General features: G+C 55.5%; 1 protein-coding gene across 3 annotated transcripts; it reads right to left on the minus strand.

Annotated features, from left to right (window-relative positions):
• Window positions 1-590: 590 nt before the first annotated feature.
• On the minus strand, window positions 591-17,238 carry CAMSAP3 (calmodulin regulated spectrin associated protein family member 3). 3 transcript variants are annotated; one of them, XM_055429942.2, is made up of 18 exons: window positions 16,954-17,238; window positions 9,963-10,216; window positions 9,442-9,564; window positions 9,260-9,355; window positions 8,117-8,164; window positions 7,707-7,845; window positions 6,762-6,901; window positions 6,593-6,686; window positions 6,445-6,499; window positions 6,195-6,268; window positions 5,815-5,884; window positions 4,245-5,667; window positions 2,828-2,967; window positions 2,439-2,746; window positions 2,022-2,121; window positions 1,447-1,559; window positions 1,248-1,366; window positions 591-1,158 (listed from the first exon to the last, which is right to left on the minus strand). In XM_055429942.2, the coding sequence occupies exons 1-18, from the start codon at window positions 17,099-17,101 to the stop codon at window positions 853-855; spliced, it is 3,750 nt and encodes a 1,249-aa protein (XP_055285917.1). In that variant the 5' UTR covers window positions 17,102-17,238; the 3' UTR covers window positions 591-852. The 3 variants fall into 3 exon arrangements, with proteins under 3 accessions (XP_055285917.1, XP_055285915.1, XP_055285916.1); XM_055429940.2 differs by having other exon boundaries at window positions 4,245-5,718; window positions 16,954-17,236; XM_055429941.2 differs by lacking the exon at window positions 8,117-8,164 and having other exon boundaries at window positions 4,245-5,718; window positions 16,954-17,236.
• Window positions 17,239-25,641: the final 8,403 nt, after the last annotated feature.

Genomic DNA, 25,641 nt, shown 5'->3' on the forward strand with positions numbered 1-25,641 from the left:
GACTGGGGATGCGAGGAGTCATGGGGACAGAGGAGTGAGTGAGCAGGGAGGCCTTCAGGAGGCGAACATGCAGGATCAGGTGACCCTGGGGAGGCCGAATAGCTCCTCCACCTGAGACATCCTGGGGGCCATGCCAAGGCCACAACCTCAGACCTGGAGCTCGGAGGAGAGAAACAGGACCCCCTGGCCCAGAGGCAGTCACCAAGCCTAGAAACGTAGGCAGGCGGCTGGGAGAGAGATCAAGTTTAGCAGTTGGCCAAGGACCAAATGACAGGAGGGGCCGATAATAACAGCCAGGCTGAGGGGGAAAATGAAGCCAGTGGGGGTGGGGAGGGCTGGCCGGAAGCCCCAGGTGCCCAGGAGTTCAGCTAAGAGGCAGCTGGGAAGCAGCCACGGGGCCCTGGCAGGGGAGTCATGCCAGACCTTGGCAGGACTGCACCAGAGCCATTGAAGGGGGCAGACAAGAGGCTGGAGCAGGATCAAGAGAGAATTGGGAGACAGGAAATGGTTGGCAAGTCTGGGAAACCCTCTCCTGCAGAGATGTCCCCAGCCCCCCAGCCAGCCTCGGGGAGATGCCAGTAGTCTCGCTCTCTTTAAATTACTTTATTCAAGAAGGTGGGGAGGACAGACAGTCGGGGGGGACTGAGCTGAGCCCTGAGTCCCTGAACCTCCCAGCTCAGCCCCCACAGCAGGACGGGACAAAAATTAGGGGGTGGGGACTCCAGCCCCACCCAGACAAGGTCGGGGACAGACAGGACCCAGGAACACCGACTGTCCGTCCTCCGGGCTGGTCCCGGAGGGGATGGTGGTCGGAGTACACAGGACCCGGCCTGTGGACCACCCAGGACGGGGCTATTTGGGGGTGCTGCTGCCCTTCTTGGGGGTGGTGGGCTTCTTGCTCTGCCAGAGGTGTCCCTGGATGGTGAAGGCATCCACACTCATGGACATGGTCTTGGCGGGGATCTGCGTGAAGCGCTTGCGGTCTGAGTTGTACTTGTAGATGCCCTCGACCATGGCTGGTGTGACTGTGCGGGGGCCATAGCCCGCCAGCCGTGACAGCTCCTCTGTTTCTGCGGACAGTGTGTACAGGGCCCGGAACTGGCAGCTCGAGTCGCGGAAGAGGATCAGGAAGTGGTTGGCCTTGCTCTTCTCGATCTCCTGGTGGGCAGCAGACACAGTTAGCCAGGCCACCAGAGACCCCCCCCACCTGCCCCTGATCCCCCCAGCAAGCCCTGGTGAGGGCCTACCTCGAGAATGCGGTTCTTCTGTGGCTCATTCACCTTGCCCGCCAGGCAGCAATGTGACAGGGCATTGTGGATGATGAACTTGTTGGACTTGGCACTCGGCTCCTTGTACAGCCGCGGACCTAGCAGGCAGGGCAGTGAGCAGGGACTGGTGGGGGCTAGTGCTCACCACCCCCCCAGCCCCAAAAGTCCCACCACCTACCCGTGTACTCAGGCACTGAGGCCGGGGAGGATGCGTTGCTGCCATTGTCCCACTCACGTTCGCGGCTGCCGGGCAGGCGGCTCGGGGACATGAGACCAGATGGAGATGGAGCCCTGCGGGGGTAGGTGGGGTAGGGTGGGAGTGAGGTCAGTGGTGGACGAAGTCAGTATGCAGTGAGACCCAGGAAGGGTGCACCCAGGACACTGCAAAGCAGGATGTATCCACAGATCCCGTCTGTGCTCCCAAGTCCCTGCAGGGCCAGGTCCCAGCCCTGGGCACGCTGAACGTGGGGGCAGAGAGGCGCATCCTTGGGTTCCATCTCAGGTGTGTGACCATTCGTCTCTGGCAGTAAACATGTACCCATGTACACATCATGTACATAACATGTACACAACATGTACACATCATGTACACATGTACATAACATGTACACATCATGTACATATCGTGTACATAACATGTACATAACATGTACCCATATCACACTCCCAGGCACACATTCACACCCACAAACACACGCACACTCTGAGAGGCCACCTGGCACATAAGCACCCGCACGTCCAGGCCAAACTCACCGAGACGTGGGCCTCTTCACGCCAAGGTTACTGGGGGCCTCATTAGCCACCGTGGACAAAGACAGGGTGGACTGGGAGTAGATTTTGCTGAGCCGAGAGCCTGGGAGCAGAGGGCGTTCGGTCAGGCACCCCCCACCAAGCCCCCTTACCTCCATGTATACCCAGGGCACCTGACCTGGCCGGTTGGAGAGGGAACATGGGGGTCAACCCTGCCTAAGACCCTCACCCCACACTGACCGCCCCCTGTACTCCCTAAGCCAGGCTGTAGGGAAACAGTGCCTGAACTGTTAAGCTGCGGAGAGAAGCCAGTACCCTTCACCCTGCCGTGGCCCCACATCCTTCTGGAAGCCTTGATCCCCAACACCGCAGCCCTGTGTGTGTACCCCAAGCTGCCCCACTTGCCCCGGGGGTCCTCACCCAGCAGTCCACGGGCTGGGCTCCGAGCCAGGGCCGAGTCATCACAGCAACCAGAGCGTGGCCGTGGGGCCCTCCGACCGCCGCGGCCCGGCCCCCCACTCCCCGCTGCCCGGGGCCGCAGCACCTTCTCAAGATCGTCCATCAACTTCAGCTGGGCCCGGCGTTCATACTCCAGCCTTGTGAACTCCCCTCGCCGGGGGCCCACCTCCTCCTCAGCGGGGGCCCGGGCAGCTGGGGCTGGGGTTGCAGCAGAGGCCATAGGAGCTGTGGGTGCAGGGGGGCTGGGGGCCACCTCCTCCTGGGCCGGCCTACACAGAGGAGATGGACACAGTCAGACAGGTGGCAGGGTTGCCTGGGGGCAGAGGTCCTGGGGCTGGGTTCAGCCTCACCTCGAGGCCTCCTCCCTTCGCTGCTCCTTCTCGGCCTCCTGCCACTGTTTCCTCCGCCGTGCCTCCTCTGCCCGCCGTTGCTGCCGCTCCAGCAGGCTAGCCCGCTTTTGGGCCATCTCATCCTCAGGCTTGTCTTCATCCTGGGGGCAGGCAACAAGTGTAGCAGGCTGTCCCTTCCCGGTTCGGCTGGAGTCTGTTTTGGCCTAGCCTGCCAGCCACTGAGTTTTTGTGAGTTTTTTGTGTTTTTTGTGAGTTTTTGTGATTGGTCTGAAGGCATTTGGTGGGTGCCTGCCGTGTGCGTGATCCCATGTTGGGCTCTGGGCACACAAAGGCCTCAACCCAGCTAGGACTCAACACTGGTGAGCACACTGGTGGGGCAGGATCTATCCTAGTCTGGGGACACCAGGAGAGACTTCCTGGAAGAAGCAGCCTCGGAGAATGAGGTGGACTGAACTAGGTGGGGTTGAGCGGTGAGGAGCATTCTGGGGAGAGAACAGGAAGTGCAAAAGCCCTGAGGCCAGAGCAGGTTGAGCAGGTGTGGAGCAGGGAGGCCAGTTTATTCTAGGAGCAAAGGGGAGTCACAGGAGGATTTTAAATAGGGCAATGTGTGTGAGTCGCTCAGTTGTGCCCGACTCTGCGACCCCATGAACTGTAGCCCGCCAGGCTCCTCTGTCCATGGAATTCTCCAGACAAGAATATTGTAGCAGGTTGCCATTCCCTTCTCCAGGGGATCTTCCCGACCCAGGGATCGAACTCCAGTCTCCTGCATCGCAGGCAGATTCTTTACTGTCTGAGCCACTGGGGAAGCCCACAGACAGGGGAGTGACAAGGTCCAATTTACATTTTAAATAAATGCTAACTGCTCAGTTCACAGTGGCCAGGGATTGGTGTGTGGTGAGGGGTGGGCAGTGGAGACCAATCAGGACAGACTGCTGGTGTCCAAGTAAAAGGTGCTGGCCCAGGCTGGGGAGGCCGACAGGAAGAAGAGTGATTGGATATGTAAGTGTCAAAAGAGGAACTGGCAGGGCCATGCTGGGGGGAGTCGGGAGGAAAGAACGGGAGAGAGGGGATGCCGTGGAAGACACTAGCCGCACCCGTCGATCTACCTGTTCCTGTTCATCTGTCCGTAACCCACCCACACACCCATCCATCTACCGGGCCACCCCGTCCATTGCTCTACCACTGACTTCCTATTCACCCACTAGCCACCCCATCTATATGTCCATCTGACCACACACACCTTGTAGGTCTGCCTGCTCCCACCTGGCTAACCATCTATCCATCTCCATTCCCCTACCAGCTCTATCTGATCATACACTGAGAAAGCCCCATCCATGCAACCACCTGTCCTGTCTGCCCATCCATTGATCCATCCATCCACCCACCTGGCCCCGCCCCCACCTGCTCAGGCGCTCACCTTATAGAAGAACCCCAGTCCGGTGCGGGGCTCTCCCTCTGAAGACGCTTCCTCCTCTAAGGAATCCTCAGCCCCAGGGGGGCTCCCATCTCCCTCCTCCTCAGCCGCTGGCTCCTCCAGGCTGCTCAGTGGGATCTCAATGAGGCCGGGCCGTGCTGTGGGCTCCTCAGGGGGTGGCCCCTCGGCCAGAAGGATGGAGGAGCGCGTCTGCACCGGCACCTGGCTCGGTGAGAACTTGCGCAGGTGGGGGAGGCTGTCCACATCGTGTGGGGGTGTGAGCACCCTGGTTAGGGGCGCCAGCCGCAGCTCTGCTGGCCGCGCGTGTTTGGGGCTGCGGGGTGTGGGGCTGGGCCCGGGGCTGGGACCTGGCCCGTGGCTGCGCCGGGCAGCTGGGGTGCGCCGGGCAGGGCTGGGAGATGCAGCTTTGGGGCCTGTTGTGGGACCGGGGATGACCCACGCGGCGGCAGCGGGAGTAGGGGCGGCCGCAGAGGACTCAGGTGGGGCCAGGAGCCGTTGCTGCTGGTCTGTGAGCCTCTGCATGTCCCGTTGCAGAGAGTTCAGCGCTGCGCTCAGCTTGCTCACTGCCCGGTTATAGTCCCCCAATCCTTCGGGGGGCACCGGGCCCAGTTCTGGTGAGAAGGTCACCGCCTTTGGCCGTGGGGATGGCTCACCCTGGCCCTCACCTGCTGGCCGCTCCCCGCCAGGGGCCAGGCCCAGCTCTGCCTCCGCTTCCCCACCGGCCTCCCGGGGCTGCACCTGCAGGAAAGCATTCTTGCCCAGTCGCTGGCGGTGCTTGGCAAAGATGGCCTCGATCCGTCGCTTCTGGGCCTCGATGGCCCGGCGTTTCTCCTCTAGCCGGGCTCCAAGCTCACTCATCTCTGAGCTCAGGGCCTCTGGTGCCCCCGGGGTGGCCACTGGGGACCCGGCCTCAACCTCGGCCTTCACCAGCTGCTTCTTGCGTTCAGCAAAGCTGGTCATCTTCACTTCAGAGTTGCTGGCTGCTGGGGACGAAGCTGCCACCTTTGGAGAGCCCTCAGGTAGGGCTGGTGGTTTTGCTACCTCCCCGGCTGGGCAGGGAGCTGGTTTTGAGGGGCCCTCGGGGTGGGGCAAGTAGGCGGGTACTTTGGTGGGCCCGTCAGGCAGTGGTTTCGAGGGCCCCTCTGGTGGGTAGGGGGAAGCCAGCGGCAGTTTGGAGGACCCCTCAGGGGAGTGGAGGTAGAAGCTGCCGTCGGCAGCCCCGTCTGGGAGTAGCCGGGGCTCGGCACTGTGGATGATCTGCAGAGCCTCTTCAATAGTAGGCAGGTCGCCAGTCTCCGGGGGTGGCTGTGCGGGGGTCCGGGCTGGCACAGGGCGCTGGGGACCCAGGCTGTCTGAGCTGACGGAGCGCAGTAGGACGGGGTCTCCCATGACAACATCCACATCGCTGTCCAGGCCAAAGGGGGTGCTGAACGACACGGCCTGGGAAAGGGGACGGCTGGGCGGCCGGAGGGAAGGGTCAGCCCCTGGGACAGGTCCAGGCCCCACCCTGGCCCCTTGGACTCCACTGCCCGGGCCCTTTCGATGTGCTCACCTGAGCTGACGGTTCCAGGCTTTGCCAAGGGCCTCCATGTGGGACATGGACGGGGAGGACTTTAGCGAGCCTGGGGAGGGATGATGAGTGGTCATTCTGGGGTCACTGGGGACCCTGGGTGGGGTGAGCCATGGGGTGTCAGTGGGTGAGTCACTGATGGGGCATTATGTGGGTGGATAGCTGGGGGCCAATGTGGTGTCACTAGGGGGTCCTTGTGAGCCCCTGGGGAGGTCACTGTGGGGGCCAGTGAATGTCACCAAGGAAGTTATTCAGGTACCAGACAGACCCAATGGAAGGGTCACAGGTGCCCACATGAAGTCAGCAGAGGCAGTCTTTGTTGGGGGTGGATCTCCAGTGATGAGCCATCCCCCTGCCCTCACCTGTGGATCCTCGGAGTGGGGACTGGGGGCCACCAGGTGAAAGAAGTGGATGGCGGAAATTGAAGACAGGAGAGCTGCCAAAAGAGGTGCGTCAGCCAAGGATCCCCCCATCCCCCTCCCCTACCCGTCTTGGGAGTGGAGACCAGGGTACCCCCCAACACACCTCCCCACTAGCCGACCCAGCAGGAGGAGGGACCCAGCAGGAGGAACCCATCGTGGCTGGGAAGTCTCCACCCACCAGGGGATGTACCTGCTGCCACTGTTGTTCTGGGGAGTAGAGGCCTCTGTGGCCTGCGGGGAGGCGGCTGCACACAGAGCAGAGGGTCAGGCAGGGCTTGGTCTTCTCCCCACCATCCCCCTCAACCCTACACCACACCAGGCCCAGGGCCAGGCCTTACCGTGACCATCAGGCAGATCCTTGACCTGCACAAAGTCGGGTTTCAGCACCTCGAAGCACATGAACAACTCAGCCAGCAGCACCATCAGGTTGATCTGGAGGTGAGAGGCAGGGTCAGCCGGCCGGACCCACGGCCCCGGGTGCCCATGAGGCCCACGAGGTAGCCTTACCTTGAGGGGCGGTGGGACATAGAGAAGGTCCTCCAAGGACAGCGGGCAGCCCCGAGGGAGGCGGGAGGCACAGAAATCCTGCACCAGCTGGAGGTTGTACAGGCTGTCCGCCACAGACATGGGGTCCTTGAGGCATACCTCTGTAGGGACAGGATGCCTGGGTCCCTGGCTGTCCGGAAAGGAGGACGGGGTCCCAGCACACAATATACACGGACATCTTTGACTGATGAGCTGAGCCGGGCCCCCTTCATAAGGTGGGTGTCATGACAGGCTGTCTGTCCCTCAGGTCTTTGCATCTACTATCCCCACCGCCTGGAATGCCAGTCCCCCTAGAACTCAAAAGGCTTCTGACTACCCAGCACCTAACAGAGTACCTAACATCCAGAACATTCCTCTAGATGAACTTATGGTTCATTCTCTTTCACTAGGATGTGAACTGCCTGAGGCCAGGGGCAGGTCATATTGTTTGGCTTGGCTCTCTTGCTGCCTAAAATAGGATCTGGCACACAGTTTGTACTCTACTCACATTTGCTGCGGGACTGAATTATGAAATTAAACAGTATGGCTCAGATGGTAAAGAATCTTCCTGCAATGCAGGAGACCTGGGTTCCATCCCTGGGTTGCCAAGATCCCCTGGAGAAGTAAATGGCAACCCACTCCAGTATTCTTGCCTGGAGAATCCCAAGGGCAGAGCCTGGCAGTCTACAGTGGGGTCACAAAGTGTCAGACACGACTGAGCAACTAACACACACCGAATTATAGGTGGCACAGAGAGGTTTAGACACTTGGGCAAGGTCACACAGCTCATTAATAGGACAGGTTCAAACTCAGGTCTGCCCATCCTGGGAGCTACACTTACAATCTCCACGATACCCTGGGGACAGGAGCCAAGACCTGGGTGCCAGGCTCATTGGGACAGGATCTGGCTCGGACCCGTTCACTCACCCTCAAGTCGCAAGAGCTGGGGACAGTAGCAGTGGATTGTGGCGGCCAGCGCAGCCCCACTTGCCAGGTCCTGGAGGCTGGTCACCGTTGGAAAACAGGGGGCGCGTCGGGCCACGGCACGGTCCTTGCGATATCGAATCTGCAGGTGGGAGCCGTGTCAGGTCAGAGGTCAGGCTGGCCCCCAAGTCAGTGGTCATGCAAGCTGTGTGGGGAGGCCTGGGGTTTCTACCACGAAGGGGCGTGAAGCCGGTGGGGGGGGCATCCCAGAGCCAGAGTGGGAGGGGGGCCAGCCTGGAGCAGGGTGGGGAAGGGCAGCAGCAAGAGGCAGAGGAGGTGTCCGCGAGCAGCCAGGCCAGCAGCGGGGGCTGGGGACAGGGACTCCTGAGACCCTGGGGCGGGGGATACATTACCATGGGGGGTTTGCTCCCCGACTCCTTCAAACAGAAGGCAATTGCGTGCTGGGGGGAGAGGAGCAGCCGTCAGCGGGGCGGGAGGGGTGCTGACTTGCTGGGCCCCCAAGCATACCTCCGGGATGGGGGACGGCCCTGACCCCTGTCCTGAGCCCTGGCCGTCCAGCTCCCTGGCTGTGCTCTGGCCGGCTTTGGGGACCCCAGCACCTCCCAGCACGGAGGGACCCAACAGAGCAGCCTCTCATGCATGAAGTCCTCACCCACCCACTCAAAAGACCCAAGTCCTGGCTGGGGGAGGGGATGCAGAGGAAGCAGGTAGGCAGAAGAGGAGCACCCGACCCAGGCCCTAGGGTAGGGGGAAGGAGGAAGCCCTGAAGTGAGCAAAGGCAGGGGCTTCAGCCCAAAGCACCCCCACCCTCACCCCACTTGCAGTGGTCACTTTCCCCTTGTTGCACTTCAGGGATGGACACCCCACTGCCTCCAGAGGTGGGAGCAGGGAGCTGTCCTTACGGAAGCTAGACGCTCAGTTAGGAAGGTTCCTCTCCCCTCTTTTGGGTTTGAGACTCTTCCTCTTGGCCAGAGGGGGCTTCTCCCTGTGCCCTGCCTGCTGGGGTCAGGACCCATGTGTCTGATGGGATGGGGTCCTCCGTTCAGAAGCCCCAGAGGTCTCCCCACCTGGGCTCAGGTGGACAAGCCTCTGGGTTACTGGGAGGGGAGTCATGTACCAGGGGAGAAATAAGAGTAGAGATGACCCTCTTGCCCTGGTTCCCCAAAGGGCTTCTCTCTGTCCCCCAGGGCTGGGTCCCACTTCCTTTGCTCATAACTGGGAGCAGGGGAGAATAGGAGAGGGAGTGGGACAGGCAGGCAGAAAGAGACACACAGACAGCAACAAGCGGGGCAGGCAGACAGGGCTGAGAGACAGCCCCACTTACAGGAACCAGCTTCCAGTACCAGCGTGTGGGGCACTGATGCCAGAGAGGCAGAAAGGAGGGTGTGGCAGGAGTGGGCAGAGGCAAGGGGGCAGAGAGACAGAGAGAGTCACTTCCGGCCCCCCAAGAGCAGGAATTGCCCACAGCCCCGACCGACCCCTCCAGCCCTCAAAGACCCGCCCCTCCCTCCTTCCATCCTTCACCCCAGCCTCACCGAAGGCTGCGCTGGGGCCACCCCATCTGCAGGGACCGCTGGAGATGCTCTCTGGGCAGCTTCCTGCTCCGTCTTCTCCTGCAGCCGCCGGATGGTCTGCGGAGTAGGAAAAGTTAGCACTCCAGTCACTAGACCGGTCCTGGCCCCCACTCCTCCCAAATCTTGGCCCAACCTCCACCTACCGTGTCTACCCAGAAAAGGAGCTTGTGCTCCAAGCTGGCTAGGGCCAAGGGACCAGGCAGTGTCTTTGTCCACTCAAAGGCGAAGGCAACCATGAGGGCATCAATGACAGCTAGGTGGGCTCCCTGTGGGGGCAAGGGCTGAAGGGTGAGCCCAGAGCGCACGTTGGAGGCTTCCAAGGGAAAAGAAACAGGAAAAACCTGGAGGTGGGAGGGGCTTACAGTTGGACGGGCTTGGGAAGCAGGCCAAGCTATAAAGGGAAAGTTAAAGTCGCTCAGTGTCCAACTCTTTGCGACCTCATGGACTATACAGCCCATGGAATTCTCCAGGCCAGAATACTTGGAGGTCACAAACTAGGCCTTAGCAATCTGGCGGCCAGAGTAGCGCCTTTTTGGGAGGTGCCAGACTTGGTAGGAGGAGCCAGGCCTGATGGGCGGAGCCTTGGTAGGGGAGGGACCTTGTCTGGTGGGGCGGGGCCTGGCTGGGCAGGGGCGGGGCCTGGCTGGGCAGGGGCGGGGCCTACCATGAGGATAGGCTGGTGCCTCAGGTCAGCCTCCTGCACCGGGCGCTCCGGCAGTGCGGGGACTGTGCCCCTCCGTGCCAGCAGTGCCAGAAGCGCAGAGGGGCTAGGGGGTGTTTCGAGCTGCGGCAGCGCCTGCCGCCAAGCCCGGCAGTACAGCTCGGCAGAGAGCAGCAGCCGTGTCACCGGGGGCTTCACGTGCTCCTGGGCGTACTGATCCGTGTAGAAGGGCTCCCACAGCTCCGAGGGCACATGCTCTGCAGGGGTGGAGTGGGGGTAATGGCAGGGTCAGGGCCACGGGGTACCCCCATACTTGCAACCCCATGGACTGTGTAGCCTACCAGGCTCCTCTGTCCATAGAATTCTCCAGGCAAGAATACTTAAGTAGGTAGCCATTCCCTTCTCCAGGACCCAGCGACCAACCCAGGGATCGAACCCGCAACTCCAGCATTGCAGGCAGATTCTTTCCCATCTGAGTAACCAGGGAAGCCTTTACATACAATTACATGGCCCCAATTAAAGCAGGGGGTGGGTGGGGTATGGGTTGGGGCAGGTCTGTACCAAGGAGGATGGCACCAAGATGGGAGAATAGGGGAGCTGGGCTAAGACAAGAGGCGCAAATGTGGAGGAGTTTCCCAGAAGAAGGGATGACGGTGTTTCTGGAAGGGGGATCTGCATACAAAGGAGAGACAATGGGACGGAGCACCGTGCCTAAAGGAGGTGGCGGGCTCTTGGACCCAGAGTGGAAATGGAGGTCAGATAGGCGGGGTCTTGTAGCCACGCCTCTCGCCCTCACCTAAGGACAACAGTGATTATTAGAAGGGTTAATGGACCTCCCTGGTGCTTCCCCTTACAGCAACCCTAGGAAGAGGCAGCCTGGGCACACGTCGTAACTCCGCTTTATAGATGAGGAAACCTAGACACCAAGGCCACACAGCTCATCAAGGCTAGGACTTTGGTACTTCCCTGGTGGGCCAGCAGCTAAGACTCCGCACTCCCCTGATCAGGGAACTAGATCCCACATGCCACAACTAACAGTTCGCATGGCGCAACTAACTATCCAAACAAATAAATATTAAAAAAAAAAAAGGTTGGGACTGGGATTCAAACCCAGGTCTCAAGGAGACTACACCGTTACAGTGGAGGCTGGAGGTGGGATGAGCTGTGGAGTGGGGGGCTGCTGGAGGGGCATAGAATGGAGGAGGGGACAGACTGCAAACACACTGAGGACTGAAGGGAGGGGATGGGGGGAAGAGAGGCACTCAGAGCCCTTCTGGAGGGGGAAGACAGACGGGAGAAAGAGGGTGTTGGCTGAGATGGGGGTACAGGAGGGCCTGGGACTTAAGAGACAGCCACAGAAACTCTGAAAGAGAGGGGCAAGGTAGAAGAGGAGGCTTGAGGAAGCCCCAGGGGGAGGGGGCAGGAGCAGAACTCCAACCAAGTAGAACCCAAGGGTGAGGAGGAGAAAAATCAGAGCCACTAGGAACATTCGGGAGGTAGAGAAGGAGGATCCAACTTGGTTGGATCTGCCCTCCTGGGCCTTCCAGGGAGGCCCCGAGTCTTATCCCAGTCAGAGCCACTGCTCTGTACACTTGGGTTCTGCCTGTGTTGGAAGAATGCGAGGAGGCGGGATTGTACCGCTTAGAAACATTTGAACGTGACATACCAGGCCTTCTTCAGGTGCCTGAATTCACAGCAGTGCTCCCCTGAGGTCCCGGCCCTCAGCTACAAGGACCCAGGCACCCTTGCCTTCAACCCCTCCCTGTCCCCCCTGATCTTTCCCCACCCCTTAAACTCACACTTGACCTTCCTACTTAATACCCAAACCTTGTGAAGAGTTGGGCCATCTCCCTGTCCCTTGAAGGAAAAGTTCTCCAGAGCAAGAGATTATATTATGTGAAGTCAGACAGAGAAACACAAAAAATCAAACCCCCATCGCTTGGAATATGTGGAATATTCCATATGTGGAATCTAAAAAAATGATACAAAGGGGCTTATTTACAAAACAGAAACAAGACTTACAGACACAGAAAACAAACTTAGGGTTACTAAAGGGGAAGAGGGGAGCAATTAATTAGGAATTTAGGATTAACATATACATAGTACTATGAACTAGATAACCAACTAGGACCTACCACAGAGCACAGAAAACTATACTCAGCATCTTGTAATAACCTATGCTGAAAAAGAATCTGAAAACGAGTGTGAGTGTGTGTGTGTGAGTGTGTGTGTGTGTGTGCAGTCGTGTCCAGCTCTTTGCAACCCCATGGACTGTAGCTCGTCAGCTCCTTTGTCCATGGAATTGTCAAGGCAAGAATCCTGGAGCAGGTTGCCATTTCCCACTCCAGGGGATCTTCCCAACCCAGGGATCGAACCCATGTCTCTTGCATATCCTTCCTTGACAGGTGGATTCTTTACCACTTCGCCACCTGGGAAGCCTATATATGTATGTATAACTGAGTCACTTTGCTGTTTATGTGAAACTAAACACAACATTGTAACTATACTCCAATTAAAAAAAAGAAAAAAGAGTTCTCCAGGTTCTCTTTCCTTCCACCCTACTCCCCTTCCAACCCCTCCCCATCTGTTCCTTCCCTTGTAGCTCCCAACCTCCCCAAGGCCAGCAGTGGCCTTCCAATGCCCACTATCTTGCCTGGGCTCTCTGCCGAGCACCTCCTTCTTTGGGAAGTCTTCCTCCCTCTGGTGTCTCCCAACATCCTATCTCTTTTCTCTTTCTCCCACCACTCAAGCCTGGCTGCCTGCCCCCATGCCTTTTCATTGCTGGGCTCCTGATAGCTCTGCCTGAGCAGCCCTGTCAATGGACATGCTTCCCCCACCTCCTTCCCACCACGATGATGGCTTCCATAGTCATCTGAGCACTGCCTCCTGCTGCAGCCCAGGCACTGCCGCTAATCCTTAGCATCTTTCTCCTTCTTTCTGTTCCCATCACAGTGAGAGAACACCATCCCTCCTTCTCTCTCCCCACCTCCAACATCCTGTCAGTCACTCACCAGGCTTCACCTCCTGGCATCCTCTGAAGCCAAACCCTCCTCCCTCTCTCTCTAGCTCCTGGTTTGTCTCCTGCTCTCATCAGCAAAACGAAACAAGTTTCTTTCCTGCAGGACTTATCAGGGCCTTGAAGATGACAACTTGAGCTGGAGCTACCAATGGCTACTGTTTATTAAGGGGCTTCCAAGGTCAGGGGCTTCCCAGGTGGTGCAGTGGTAAAGACTTCACATGCCAATGCAGGAGGAGACACAAGAGACATGGGTTTGATCCCTGGGAAGGGAAGATCCCCTGGAGGAGGGCATGGCAACCCACTCCAGTATGCTTGTCTGGGAAATCCCACGGACCGAGGAGCCTGATGGGCAACAGTCCATAGGGTTGCAAAGAGTCGGACACAACCAAGCACACGCAATGTTTATCAAGTACTTAGGTTACACTAGCGTGTCTCTGCAGAGGCATAAGTGGCACTTGGGGCTGGATGATTTGTGTTTATGGGGCTGTAGGTGTGGGGAATCGGGGCAGGGGATGCTGTCCTGGGCATTGTAACATGTTTAGCAGACTTCCTGGCCTCTCCTTGAGAGCTGACAAGAGCACTGTCCTCTCTAATGGTGACAACCAAAGATATTCCCAAACATTGCCACATGGCCCCTAAGTGACAAACTCATCCTCCGTTGAGAACTGCAGCTCTATGCTATAAAATGTTTATTGGAGCATTTAATACTGTCTGACAGGAACAGAATATGAGCCACACAAGAAGTTTAAATTTTTCTATTGCACCCTTTAAAAAGCAGCAAAGAGTAACAAGACCTTACAATATATCTCACCCTATATATATATTGGTAATATATATCTTAGTAATATATTTCACCATATATATATATATATATCCAAAATATTATTTCAACATGTCAACACAGAAACATTATTAATGAGATGTTCACATTTGTTTTTTTGGTACCAGGTCTCCAGAAGCCACTGTGTATTTTACATTGACAGCCTCTCATAAGTCCTATCAGCCACATGTTGCTCTGGAGAGTCCCTTGGACTGCAAGGAGATCAAACCAGTCAGTCCTAAAGGAAATCAACCCTAAACATTTATGGGAAGGACTGATGCTGAAGCTGAAGCTCTAATACTTTCGCCATCTGATGCGAAGAGCCGACTCATTGGAAAAGACCGTGATGCTGGGAAAGATTGAGGGCAGGAGGAAAAGGGGGCGACAGAGGATGAGGTGGTTGGACGGCATCATCAACTCAATGGACATGAGTTTGAGCAGCCTCCAGGAGACAGTGAAGGACAGGGAAGCCTGGTGTGCCGCAGTCCATGGGGTCGCAAAGAGATGGACACGACTAAGTGACTGAACAATATGTTGCTCGTAGCTACCACACTGGACAGCGCGGCAAGCCCTTGGACAACCCAACTTATGTGCATCTGCTCACGGCATTCCTTTTTTTTCAACTGGAAGATAACTGCTTTACGATGTTGTATTGGTTTCTGCCATACACCATGAATCAGCCGTAAGTATCCATATATCCCGTCCCTCTTGAGCCTCCTCCCACCCCCCTTGCTCATGGAATTCTTATGAAACTTATATTTTACAGATGGGAAACCATAGACCCAGACAGCTAAGATGATTTGGCCAAGATCAAAGAGCTAGTAAAGGGTGGAGCCGACGGGACCCTAGTTCCCTAGAGCATCACAGAGAGGTTCTGGCGGCCTGAGGGACTGCATGCAGTGTTTCCCAAAAAGATGGCACCCTTCCTTATCTTATCTCTGAGCTCACTGTGGAGCCCACTGGCCTGCATTCCTGCCCAACCTCCTCAGGCCTGTGCCCCGGGCCACCAGAAAGACCCCTTCCCCCTAGCCATTTTTCCCCAGAGGGGCAATTGCATAGCTGATCTCATCTTGTCAGTCCCCAAACACCTTCCCCGGCTCCCCAGGGCCCTCAGATCCCCATATATGGCCTGAAAGGACTTCTCCAATGGCACCAGACTCCCTCATCGCCCCCAGACACTCCTGGGCATGGCACAGAGAACTCCCTATGGGTCTCCTCCCCCTAGAAAACTCCTACACACTCTTCAAGATCCAAACGCTCCCTCCTCTAGTGAGCTGTCTGTCCCTTCTCCTCCCTTTCCTGGAAGATTTCTAGGATTTCCTCCCCCAGCCCCTCTGCAGGGCTGGCAGCCCACTTCAACACTGCTTGGACATCACCGGCTTTATCACTAGAAGAAGCAACGGTCTGGTTTCAGGTCCGATTATCCTCTCTCCAGAGTTCATCCCCATCTTTTCTGTCCTGAGCACCCAGCACTGGCCTGGCACCCAACAGGTATCAGTAAAGAGTTCCAGAGTTCATGGATCAAGCAGGGGTCTGCTCACCACTTCCTGCTTAGAGCCTGGGGTCCCCCCTTCATCAGTCCACTCTGTTCAGAGAACATGGGTGAGGGGACAGACTGAACTTGACCCTCCAGGACCCTATCACACAATTTGGGGGAGCTGAGTCAGTGAAAACAGAACCGGGTGAGTCAGGGCATCCTCCTAGAGACCTGACTTTTCTTTCTGCAAAATGGAATAGTAATTTCTCTTCAGTCCCCTGGCCAGATGACAAATAATATTATCATTAACAAAAAATACCATGGCAGCAGAAATAGCAACATTCGCTTAGTGTGTACAGTGGGCCAGACAGAGAAGAATCCCACGGTCTATCTGTCTTACCTTGTGAAAGATGGGACCCCACTCACCCCAGCACTGCCCTGGGACTTAGTAGACAATTGTAAAATGGATAATAAAGTGAATACATGCCTTCTTTAACAGAGGACTCAACAGAAGCTTAGAGAACTGGGTTAATTCGCCCACATTCTGGGGGAGCGTGGCACTCAAACCCAGCTGATTCCCAAAGCTGAGTCCTCTGTGGCCTCATAACTTGGGATGCCGGGGACTGGGGCAGGCTGGGCTCTCTCCCTGCCAATCCGTCCTCTCTTCCTCAAGCAAGTATTCGGGGGTGGGTGGGCCCTAGAGTAGGCCCTGCCTGGGAGACTGCAGGGAAAGAGACTGGGAGAAAAAGACAGGCTCAGGCGGAACCAGGAGACAGACGGACAGCTGTCACTAAGACCCACACCCAGAACAGGTTGATCTGGGAAGGCCACTGAAGGGTGGATGGGCTGTGCTCAGCTGGTGCCAAGACCAGTGGGCAGGACCCATAGGCGGGCAGGGCGTCCCCCCAGAAGGCCCAGACCTTAATTAACTCCTCTTCCCCATGGCCAGGCCCTGACTCCCGGCTCTGGCATAAGGCCATGACTGAAACTGCCCTGGGCCTCAAATCCTAGGGATGTACCCGCATCCTCCTCCCCCGTGGGGGTGGCCAGAGGTCTCCACACATGTGGGTCTTGGGGAGGAAGTGGGACAAGGCCCCACACCTGGGCCCCGACTCCCGGCGATCGTGGATAAGCCACTTCCCTTCTGCCGGGCTCGCCGGCCTCCTCAGTAAAATGGGGCAATAAGTCACAGCTGCCAGCCGCCGGCCGCGGCCATGGAGGCGAGAGAGGGGCTTCCTGGAGGTCCCCTCGCCGCCCGCAGCGCAGGCAGGGCCGACGCGGGGTATGTGTGTCCGGCCTGGACAGGGGCGGGGGTCCTCGCGGGCGTGTTACGTGAGGGTGTAAAGGGTGGGAGGAGGCCGTGCCAGAGGCGAGGCTCGCACTGGGGGACACCATTCGGCCCACAGACCCTGCCCGGCTCACCTGGGGACCCGGACGCCCCGGTCGTGGCGCGGAGCTGGGCAGCCGGCCCCACCCCCACCGCGCTCCCGCAGCCGCGCGGGCAAAGTCCACCGCCCGGGCCGAGCAGGAAGCCCAGAGGCCCGGCGCCGAGGGGCCCAGGCCCGGGGACCCCCCCCGCCCCCGGCGGCCGGCGCTATTGTTCCCACGGCCCCGGCCTCCCCAGCGCGGCGCCCCGCCCCCCGCACCTGCCGCCCCCCTCTTCCCCTGGGCCCGGTACCTGCGCCCCCGAACGCGGCCCGCAGCACCCACGCCAGGCTGGCCGCCGCCTTGGCCCGCGAGAAATCGTACTGGTCCAGCGACTTGATCTCGGGCACCAGGAAGGTCCTCCGCAGCGGCCCGGGCCCCGGGGGCGCCGCCTCCACCATGGCGGCGCGGGGGCTGCGGGCACCGGCTCCGCGCTCGCTCGGACTGGGCTCCGCCGCGCTCGCACCCGGGCCGGGCCCGCCACCGCCACCACAGCCGCCACCGCCGCCACCACCGCAGGCGAGCCAGGTGCGGCCGCTCGCGCTCACGACGCTGCGTCGGCCCCGCCCCGGGGCGGAGCCCAGGTGCGCCCCGCCCCCGGCCCTGGCCCCCGGCCCTGTCCCCTCGCCTGACCCGGTCCCCTCGCCTCTGCCGGTCCCCTCGCCTCGCCCGGCCCCTCGCCGCCGCAGGGTGGGGCGGGCCCAGACTGCGGTGGCGGCCCGGGAGGCTGCGGAGGCGTGTGTGTGTGTGCGCGCCCGCGCGCGCTTGTCTGTGTGCGCGCACTGGGGAGGCTGAGGGACCCTCGGCTTGCCGGTGTGTGTGCCGGCACAAGTGTTTCCTTAGATGAGAGTGTGAGCTTGTCATTCCTGGCCCGGAGGCAGCGCGCGCGTGGGTGCACCTGTTTCTCATTGTGTCTTGGGAGCGTCCATGAACGGGTGTCTGTGTGGTCTCTGCACGTGTTTGGGTGGTGAACGAGTGTGTTTGAGGGTGTCTGCACGTGCGTATCTGTGTGACTGTGTGACCACGCGTGTGTGTCCTTGATTTTCTTGAGTTGTGTTTTCAAGGATCTATATTGTGTAGGTGCCTGTGTCCTTAGGATTACAGGAGTGTTTGTGTTTTGTCATTGTGCTTCTGAGTGTGCCTGTTTGTGAGCATTTAAATGTACTTGTGTATCAGAGTGTGATGAATGTCGGTGAAGGAGGATATGTGAAAAATTGCGTATGTGTATTTATAGAGGAGTGTGATGGCTTGTAACTGTGAGTGTGTTTGAGTGGCTGCTACTGGGTATATCTTTACATATATATTTACATTTGTGTGTGGATTTGTGGTGTCAACAGAATTGGCTGGGGGCGGGGCTCCAACTGTGTATAGATGGGGATTGTGTATTTGTATCCAAGTGCATTTGCATATGAGTCTATAAGTGTGATTGTGTGCAATGGATGTCTATGGGGGGAGACATGGCAGAATGTGCTTTGTGCATATATGTGTATTTACATGTAAGTGTATTTGTGGGTGACTGCGTTTGGGTATATGGTGTAAACCAAGGTGATGTGACAGGGTGTGTAAATCGTGGAAGGGGAAGTAATTGTGTAAGAATGGCCATTTCTTGGATGCATTTATGAGTGTGCGTGCATGCTAAGTCCTTTCAGTCGTGTCTAACGCTTTGCGACTCCATGGACTGTAGCATACCAGGCTCCTCTGTTCATGGAGTTCTCCAGGCGAGAATACTGGAGTAGGTTGCCATTCCCTCCTCCAAGGGATCTTCCTGACCCAGTGATCGAACCCATGTCTCTTGTGTCTCCTGCACTGGCAGGCAGGTTCTTTACCACTAGCTAGCACCACCTGGGAAGCCCTTTATGAGTATGTGTGCCTATTTCTGTGGGAACTGCAGATATGTGTGAGCAAATCTGTGTGTGGTATGAGTCTGATTGTGTATGTTGGCATGGAGCTGTGTGTGTATGTGTGAATATATGTGTGTGAGCTCAGATATTTGTGTACATGATGCAATTGTGTGGATGTTACTGGGTGTACTTGTAAATGTCTGAGCATCTATTGGTGAATATTTAATATTTGCTTGTGTGTTCCATAGTGTTTTTTTAAATATATATATCGACTGTGGGCCTCTTGCTGCTGCTGCTGCTAAGTCACTTCAGTCGTGTCCGACTCTGTGTGACCCCATAGACGGAAGCCCACCAGGCTCCCCCATCCCTGGGATTCTCCAGGCAAGAACACTGGAGTGGGTTGCCATTTCCTTCTCCAATGTGTGAAAGTGAAAAGTGAAAGTGAAGTCGCTCAGTCGTGTCCGACCCTTAGCGACCCCACGGACTGCAGCCTACCAGGCTCCTCCATCCATGGGATTTTCTAGGCAAGAGTACTGGAGTGGCTTGCCATTGCCTTCTCCGACTGTGTGTAATTGTGGACACAGGAGTGTTTGTGAATGTTAGGTATTCGTGTAGGTCTAGATGTGTATATCACAGTGCAGTTTTGTGTGTATAGTAAATGTACATATCTGTTTGGGTTTATATGTTATCTGTTTATATGAGCATTGACCTGTATTGCTGAGTGTATTGTGTGTATATTTGTGTGTGTGGAGCTGGTGTTTACCTCTGTGTGGATTTGTGGATATTGCACCTGTAAGAGTGAGTGTATCTGGTTTCTAAATGTAAACTGAGTGCCTGAACGTATCTCTTCACGTATAAGTGCTTTTGTGGGTGCCTGGTTGTGAACATATGGCTATAGTGTGTGTGTAGGTGTATGTGTGTAAGAAGTCATACTTTGAATGGCTTTGTGGGTGAATAAGGGTAAATATTTGTGCATCTAGATGCACTTGGGTGTCATATATAAGCGAGACTGGGTGGGTGAATTCCGTGTAAGGGAATGTAAGTGAGTCTATGCATTTACAACTACAGAGGGGATTTCAATCTATACACACACACAGAACAGTGTTTTCTTGACTGTGTAAAATTCTATGAGATGAAACTGACTACAGAATGTCAGTCTCTTGAGAACCCCCCATAGGGGTCCCTGAGCCCCATCTTTTGTAGAATTGCCCATCCGCTTAACATACAAGGTACAGGGGTGCTTGAACAGTGGGTCTCCTGGTCCAGAGCCTGTGGGGGGCAGGAGGTGGGTGTGCCCAAGGGAGGGGAGCTGGGGCGTGGGCCCTCGTGTCTGGATGTGCCCGTGCAGGAGTGGGTGTGGGCGCAATCACAAAGGGGCCAGTGTGGATGTGTCTGAACACACGTGTAGGATGTGTGTGGCGCACGTGCCCTGGCCCCTATCCCAAACCTCCCCCACAACCCCCTCCAACCACCTCCGCCCCGCGCCTCCCGCCTGAAAGACTTGGATGAGTCCTTTTTCCCTTGGGCTTCAGTCCTTTTCCCCCTGGGCTTCGGTGTCCCCATCTGCAACACTGTCAGGGGATCCTGGGCTCCGGGGCGTAGGGAGGTGACCTGGCGGGGACGGGCGTGCCTGCGTGCCCTGCCCCTCCCGGGAGCGTGGCGTGTCCTGCCGGCGCACACGTGTCTGTGCTTTCCCTGGGGAGGTTCTCATGACCTTTGTGGACCCCAAGGGCAAACATGGGTGAAGGAGGTGCCTCCCGCTTGTAGGCACTTTCCCGGGGGACGCACTGTGACCACGCAGCCAAAGGCTCTCCCGCCTTGGGAGGCGCCTCCGCTAGCCCTCAACCGTCCCAGGGTGGGAGAGCCAGGGGGCTTCCGGTGGTGTAGCGAGCCGGAGCCAGTGGCCTCCTGGCGCCCAGCCCCCACACTGGGCGGACTGGAATGCCTGGCTGGGCTGGACCGCCCCACCCACGCCTGCTGGAAACCACGTCCCACCTTTCCCCCCCGGGGGCTTGTTCCTGGGGCCCGGGAGGCTCCAGACTTACTGGCTCTCCGGTGTGCACCAGGCGCCCCGTTCTAGCAGCCCCCTCCTGCCCTTCCGGCATCTTTGCCTCCAGCCTCCTCGCTCACCTGCGGGCCTGGCTCTCAAGCCTCTTAACTCATTTGATGGGCCCTGGTTATTGAACGGGGGTGGGGTGGGGATGACGTAGAGGCTTTGTAGGTCAAGGGTTCAGAACTAAGTTTAGGGAACTGATGAACCCCGTAAAAGCCATCTGCAAAATTCTGTATGTGCAGTGCACTTTCGGGGATTGTGCTAACAGATAACAATTTCTGAGAGTATGATATGCCCGGCACAGTCTCATTTAATCCTCACAACCACCCTAGCATAGTATCATACACATTTCACAGACAGGAAGACTGAGGCCGAGCACCACGAAGTCCTGTGGCAAGGACAGTGTAAGGAGGCTTTGAGCCCAGTCACCAGGATCCAAGCTGCATCTCCCTGACAGTTACGCTGCACTTCCATTCCAAGGCTGGCGCACATTCTCTACATATCTATGAGCCTTCAAATAGAGTTGGGTGAGGCCTCTAGTTTTGGGCATCTCAGAGTGGAGGAAGAAACTTGTGGCCCCTTTTATGTACCTGCAGCCTATATAGCAAGCTGTGGTGATGAGATTCAGGTATGGTCAGTGATTCTGTCCTCCACATCCCCACAGTATTCCCCTGGTGGTCCCTCCGAAGTTTGGCCAGAGTAGAGGGAGATTATTATCAGACCTCCAGGGGCCTCCAGGAGACATTTCTAAAATATTTCAAAATAACATCTTTTAAAGCTAAAACGCAATGGTGCATTGCCCAGGGTTGTCCCTGCCCTCGTGACACTTCCATGCAGAGGCAATAAACAAATCCATCAAAGATATCATTTCAGCAAAGGACAAAGTAGTGAGACAGGAATGAAACAAAGTTGGGGGGGGGGGTAGCTGCTTCAGTTTGAGACCAGGAGACTTTTTTGAGGAGGGGGAGATGGAGCTGAGACAGTATTGATGACCCAGAGCAGTTGGAGGGAGAGCATTCTAGGCAGAGAGCTGCCTGGGCAAAGGGCAAAGAGGGGTGGGGAGGCAGGTACAAGCTTGGTGCTCAGGACAGGTCCCTGGATCTGGTGTGAGTGAGGCAGGCAGAGGAAGATGTTAGAAGGTTTTGGAGTGCTCCTTAAATTCTCTGAAATGCAAACCTTTTTTTTTTTGCAATCCCTAAAATGCAATAGAAATTAATTTCTAGGAAAATAAGATTGAAAATGAGATTGAAAAAGACATGCATGGGAATACCCTGGCAGTTAGGACTTCCAAGCTTTCATTGCAAGGGGCATGGGGTCGATCCCTGATCCAGGAACTAAGATTCCACAAGCCATGTGGCATATGGCCAGAAAGAAAGAAAAAGATGTGCTTAGAGCCAGAAAGCAAGGAACAGCTGACAAGGATCAAGGATGAGAGGATATCATCCACAGGAGTCAACTAAGAGTTTCTGGAGGACAAAGCCAGAGCCATTTGAACAAGAAAATTAATCAAGGATTGGGGGACTTCTGTGGTGGTCCAGTGGCTAAGGCTCCAAGCTCCCAATGCAGGGGGCCTGGGTTTGATCCCTGGTGACAGAACTAGACCCCACATACCACAGCTAAGACCCAGCACAGTCAAATAAAATAAATATTAAAATATATATATATAGTATTGGATTATAACCCAAGGAAGACGATTTCCCTAGTGGTGCAATGGGTAAGAATCTGCCTGCTGATCCCTGGTCTGGGAAGATCCCACATGCCTCAGGGCAACTAAGCCCGTGCTTGCCGCAACCACTGAGCCTACGCTCTAGGGCCTGCAAGCTGCAACTGCTGAAGCCCTCCAGCCTATAGCCCGTGTTCCACAACAAGAGAAGCCACTGCAATGAAAAGCCCGTGCACCGCAATGAAGAGTAGCCCCTGCTTGCTGCATCACAAGAAAGCAAAGCAGAGAAGACCCAGCACAGCATCCCCCCAAAAAAAAATCAGGAAGAAAATAAATGTCCATGAGTTTGTAAGTGATACACAGAAATGATGGAATACATTAACACATGAAGGACAGGTATGGAAGGTTCTCAGATAATTTATGTAAGTACTCCACCCCGAGGGATAGTTACAACTGCACACAGTGGGTTCCTTCCCAGAAGGAACAGTGTGCAAAGAGGGGAAAGAGTAACTTTTCAATGGAGAAAGCTGCCAAACATGCTATATCACCTGGCTCGGTGTTCAAGGTCAACACCAACAGTCGAAATTGTACTCTTGATCATATGCACTCTTGAGATGATGTGATGAAAATGTCACTTTACCTCTGTGATCTTTCTCTCCCCAAACCCATAACCCTAGTCTAAATATGAGGGAAATAATCCAAAAGGTCTCAGTTGAGAGGCATCCACCTGTATGCATGCATGCATGCTAAGTTGCTTCAGTCATGTCCCACTCTTTGTGACGCTATGGACTGTAGCCCTCCATACTCCTCTGTCCGTGGGATTCTCCAGGCAAGAATACTGGGTTGCCATGCCCTCCTCCAGGACATCTTCCCAAACCAGGGATCGAACCCACGTCTCTTACGTTTCCTGGCAGGTGGGTTCTTTAACACTAGTGCCACCTTGGAAGCCCCATCTTCCTGTATACTTGACCATGAACCTCAAAACTCTCAAGGTCATCAAAGACAGGGGGAGCTCAAGAAACTGCCCCAGCCAAGAGAAATCTAAGGAGACATGTCAATTAGTTGTCATGTGGGCTCCTGGACCAGAAAAAGTATATTCTGGGAAAACTGAAGAAATATTAATAAAGCATGAACCTTATTAATGATAATGTATAGATGTGCTGTGCTTAGTTGCTCAGTCATGTTCAACTCTTTGTGACCCCGTGGACGTAGCCAGCCAGGCTCCTCTGTCCATTGGAATCTCCAGGCAAGGATACTGGAGTGAGTTGCCATGCCCTCCTCCAGGGGAACTTCCCAACCCAGGGATGGAGCCCAGGCCTCCCGTATTGCAGGCAGATTCTTCACCAGCTGAGCCACAAGGAAAGGCAAGAATACTGGAGTGGCTTGCCTATCTCTTCTCCAGGGGATCTTCCCAATCCAGGAATTGAACTGGAGTATCCTGCATTGCAGGTGGATTCTTTACCAGCTGAGCTATCAGGGAAGCCTTGGCTCACTAATCCCAGACTAGTGGAAGGTGTTACTTCCACTAGTTACTGGGGAAATTGTATGTGTGTATGTTGAGGCAGGAAATATATGGAAATAGTACTATTTGCCCAATGTTTCTGTAAATTTTAATTTGTTCTAGAAAAGACTATTAATTAAAATAAATAATTTTTATGGAAAAGAATCTGAAAATGAATATTTATATATGCTTGTATAACTGAGTCATTTTGCTGTGCACACAGAATTAACACAACATTGTAAACTATTTGTTGTTGTTCAGTTGCTAAGTTGTGTCTGACTCTGTTACCCCATGGACTGCAACATGCCAGGCTTCCCTGTCCTCCACTATCTCCCAAAGTTTCTCAAATTTAGGTCCATTGAGTCCGTGATGCTATCCAACCATCTCATCCTGGGCCGCCCGCCCCTTCTCCTTTTGTTTTTCAATCTTTGCCAGCATCACGGTCTTTTCCAATGAGACAGCTGTTTGCATCAGGTGCCCAAAGTATATGTCAATTTAAAAAATGTTTACAAAAAAGAATTTACAAAACATTCAAAACACAAGCCCAATAGTTCATGAAATGACTATGGCAAGTTGCTATAAAGTTTCTAAACGCTTATTCTTTCCTTTTAAAAAAGATATCTATTTATTTCTCTGTGCCTGCGTAAGTCTTTGTTGCTGCAAGCAGGAGCTTCAGTTGCATCATGTGTGGTCTAGTTCCCAGATCAGGGATCAAACCCAGGCCCTCTATATTGGGAATGCAGAGTCTTAGCCACTGGATCACCAGGGAAGTGCCTCTTTATTGTTTTCTATACCCTCTTATCTGGATGGGTAATCAGCTGGATGGGACCAGCGCTGGTCTGTGGATTGATCTGAGCAGTTCTAGGTCAGTGGTTCTCACCTTTGGCTCTGTTGACATTTGGGGAACAGATCAGTTTTTGCTGTGCGGATCGGGCCTTTGCATTGTTGGATGTTTAGCAACATCCCTGACTTCTGCCCACCAGATACCAGTAGCAGCCACCCCTTCAATTGTGACAACCAAAAATGTCTCCAGACATTAACAAACATCCCGTGGGCCACCTGAATCAATCACTCGCCCATTGAAAACCAAGCATGTGTGCAGGTGATGAGGTCAAATCTGGTAACAGTCTAGAAAGACAGGCATGTCTGTGACCTCATGGCTGCCTTAAGGGGCTTGGGAGCTCCCAAACAATCCTCCTTGTGCCAGGTGGACCACAGGAACATGTCTTAGGAGACCAATCGTAGGGCTTGGCTTTGGGACTAGATAGAAAGCAAGGATTCAGAATGTGTTGAAGAGAGAAAATTGAGGGGTTTCCCTGGTGGCCGAATTGTAAAGAGTCTGCTTGCCAATGCTGGAGACACCGATTCCATCCCTGGTCCAGGAATATCCTACAGGCTGCAGGGCAACCAACCCCATACAACTACTGAGCACAACTACTGAGCCTGTGCTTTAGAGCCCACGTGCCACAACCTCTGAAGCCTGACTCACCTGGAGCTCATGCTCTGCAACAGAAGAAGCCACCACAAGGAGAAGCCCACACTCCACAACTAGAGAAAAGCCCGTGCAGCAACGAAAACCCGGCGTAGCCAAGAATAAATAAATAAAATTATTTTAAAATGAGAGAGAGAGAACTGAGGGATTTCCTGGCAGTTCAGTGATTAGGACTCAGTGGTTTCACTGCCCAAGGTGAGGGTTCAATGCCTGGTTGGGAACTAAGACCTCGCCAGCCTCCTTCCATGGCAAAAAAAAAAAAAAAATAGAATTGACAGGACTTGCTGACTGATGGGAGGAGGAGGACAGAAGGAGAAGGGAGGAGTTTGGAAGATGCCCATATCTTTCCCTTTCACAGCTGGGTGGGTGTGGAGTCATCAGCTGAGATGGG

Source organism: Moschus berezovskii, chromosome 8, assembly GCF_049115385.1.
Source record: "Moschus berezovskii isolate FMDL1 chromosome 8, NW_MosBer_1.0, whole genome shotgun sequence".
NCBI lineage: Eukaryota > Metazoa > Chordata > Mammalia > Artiodactyla > Moschidae > Moschus > Moschus berezovskii.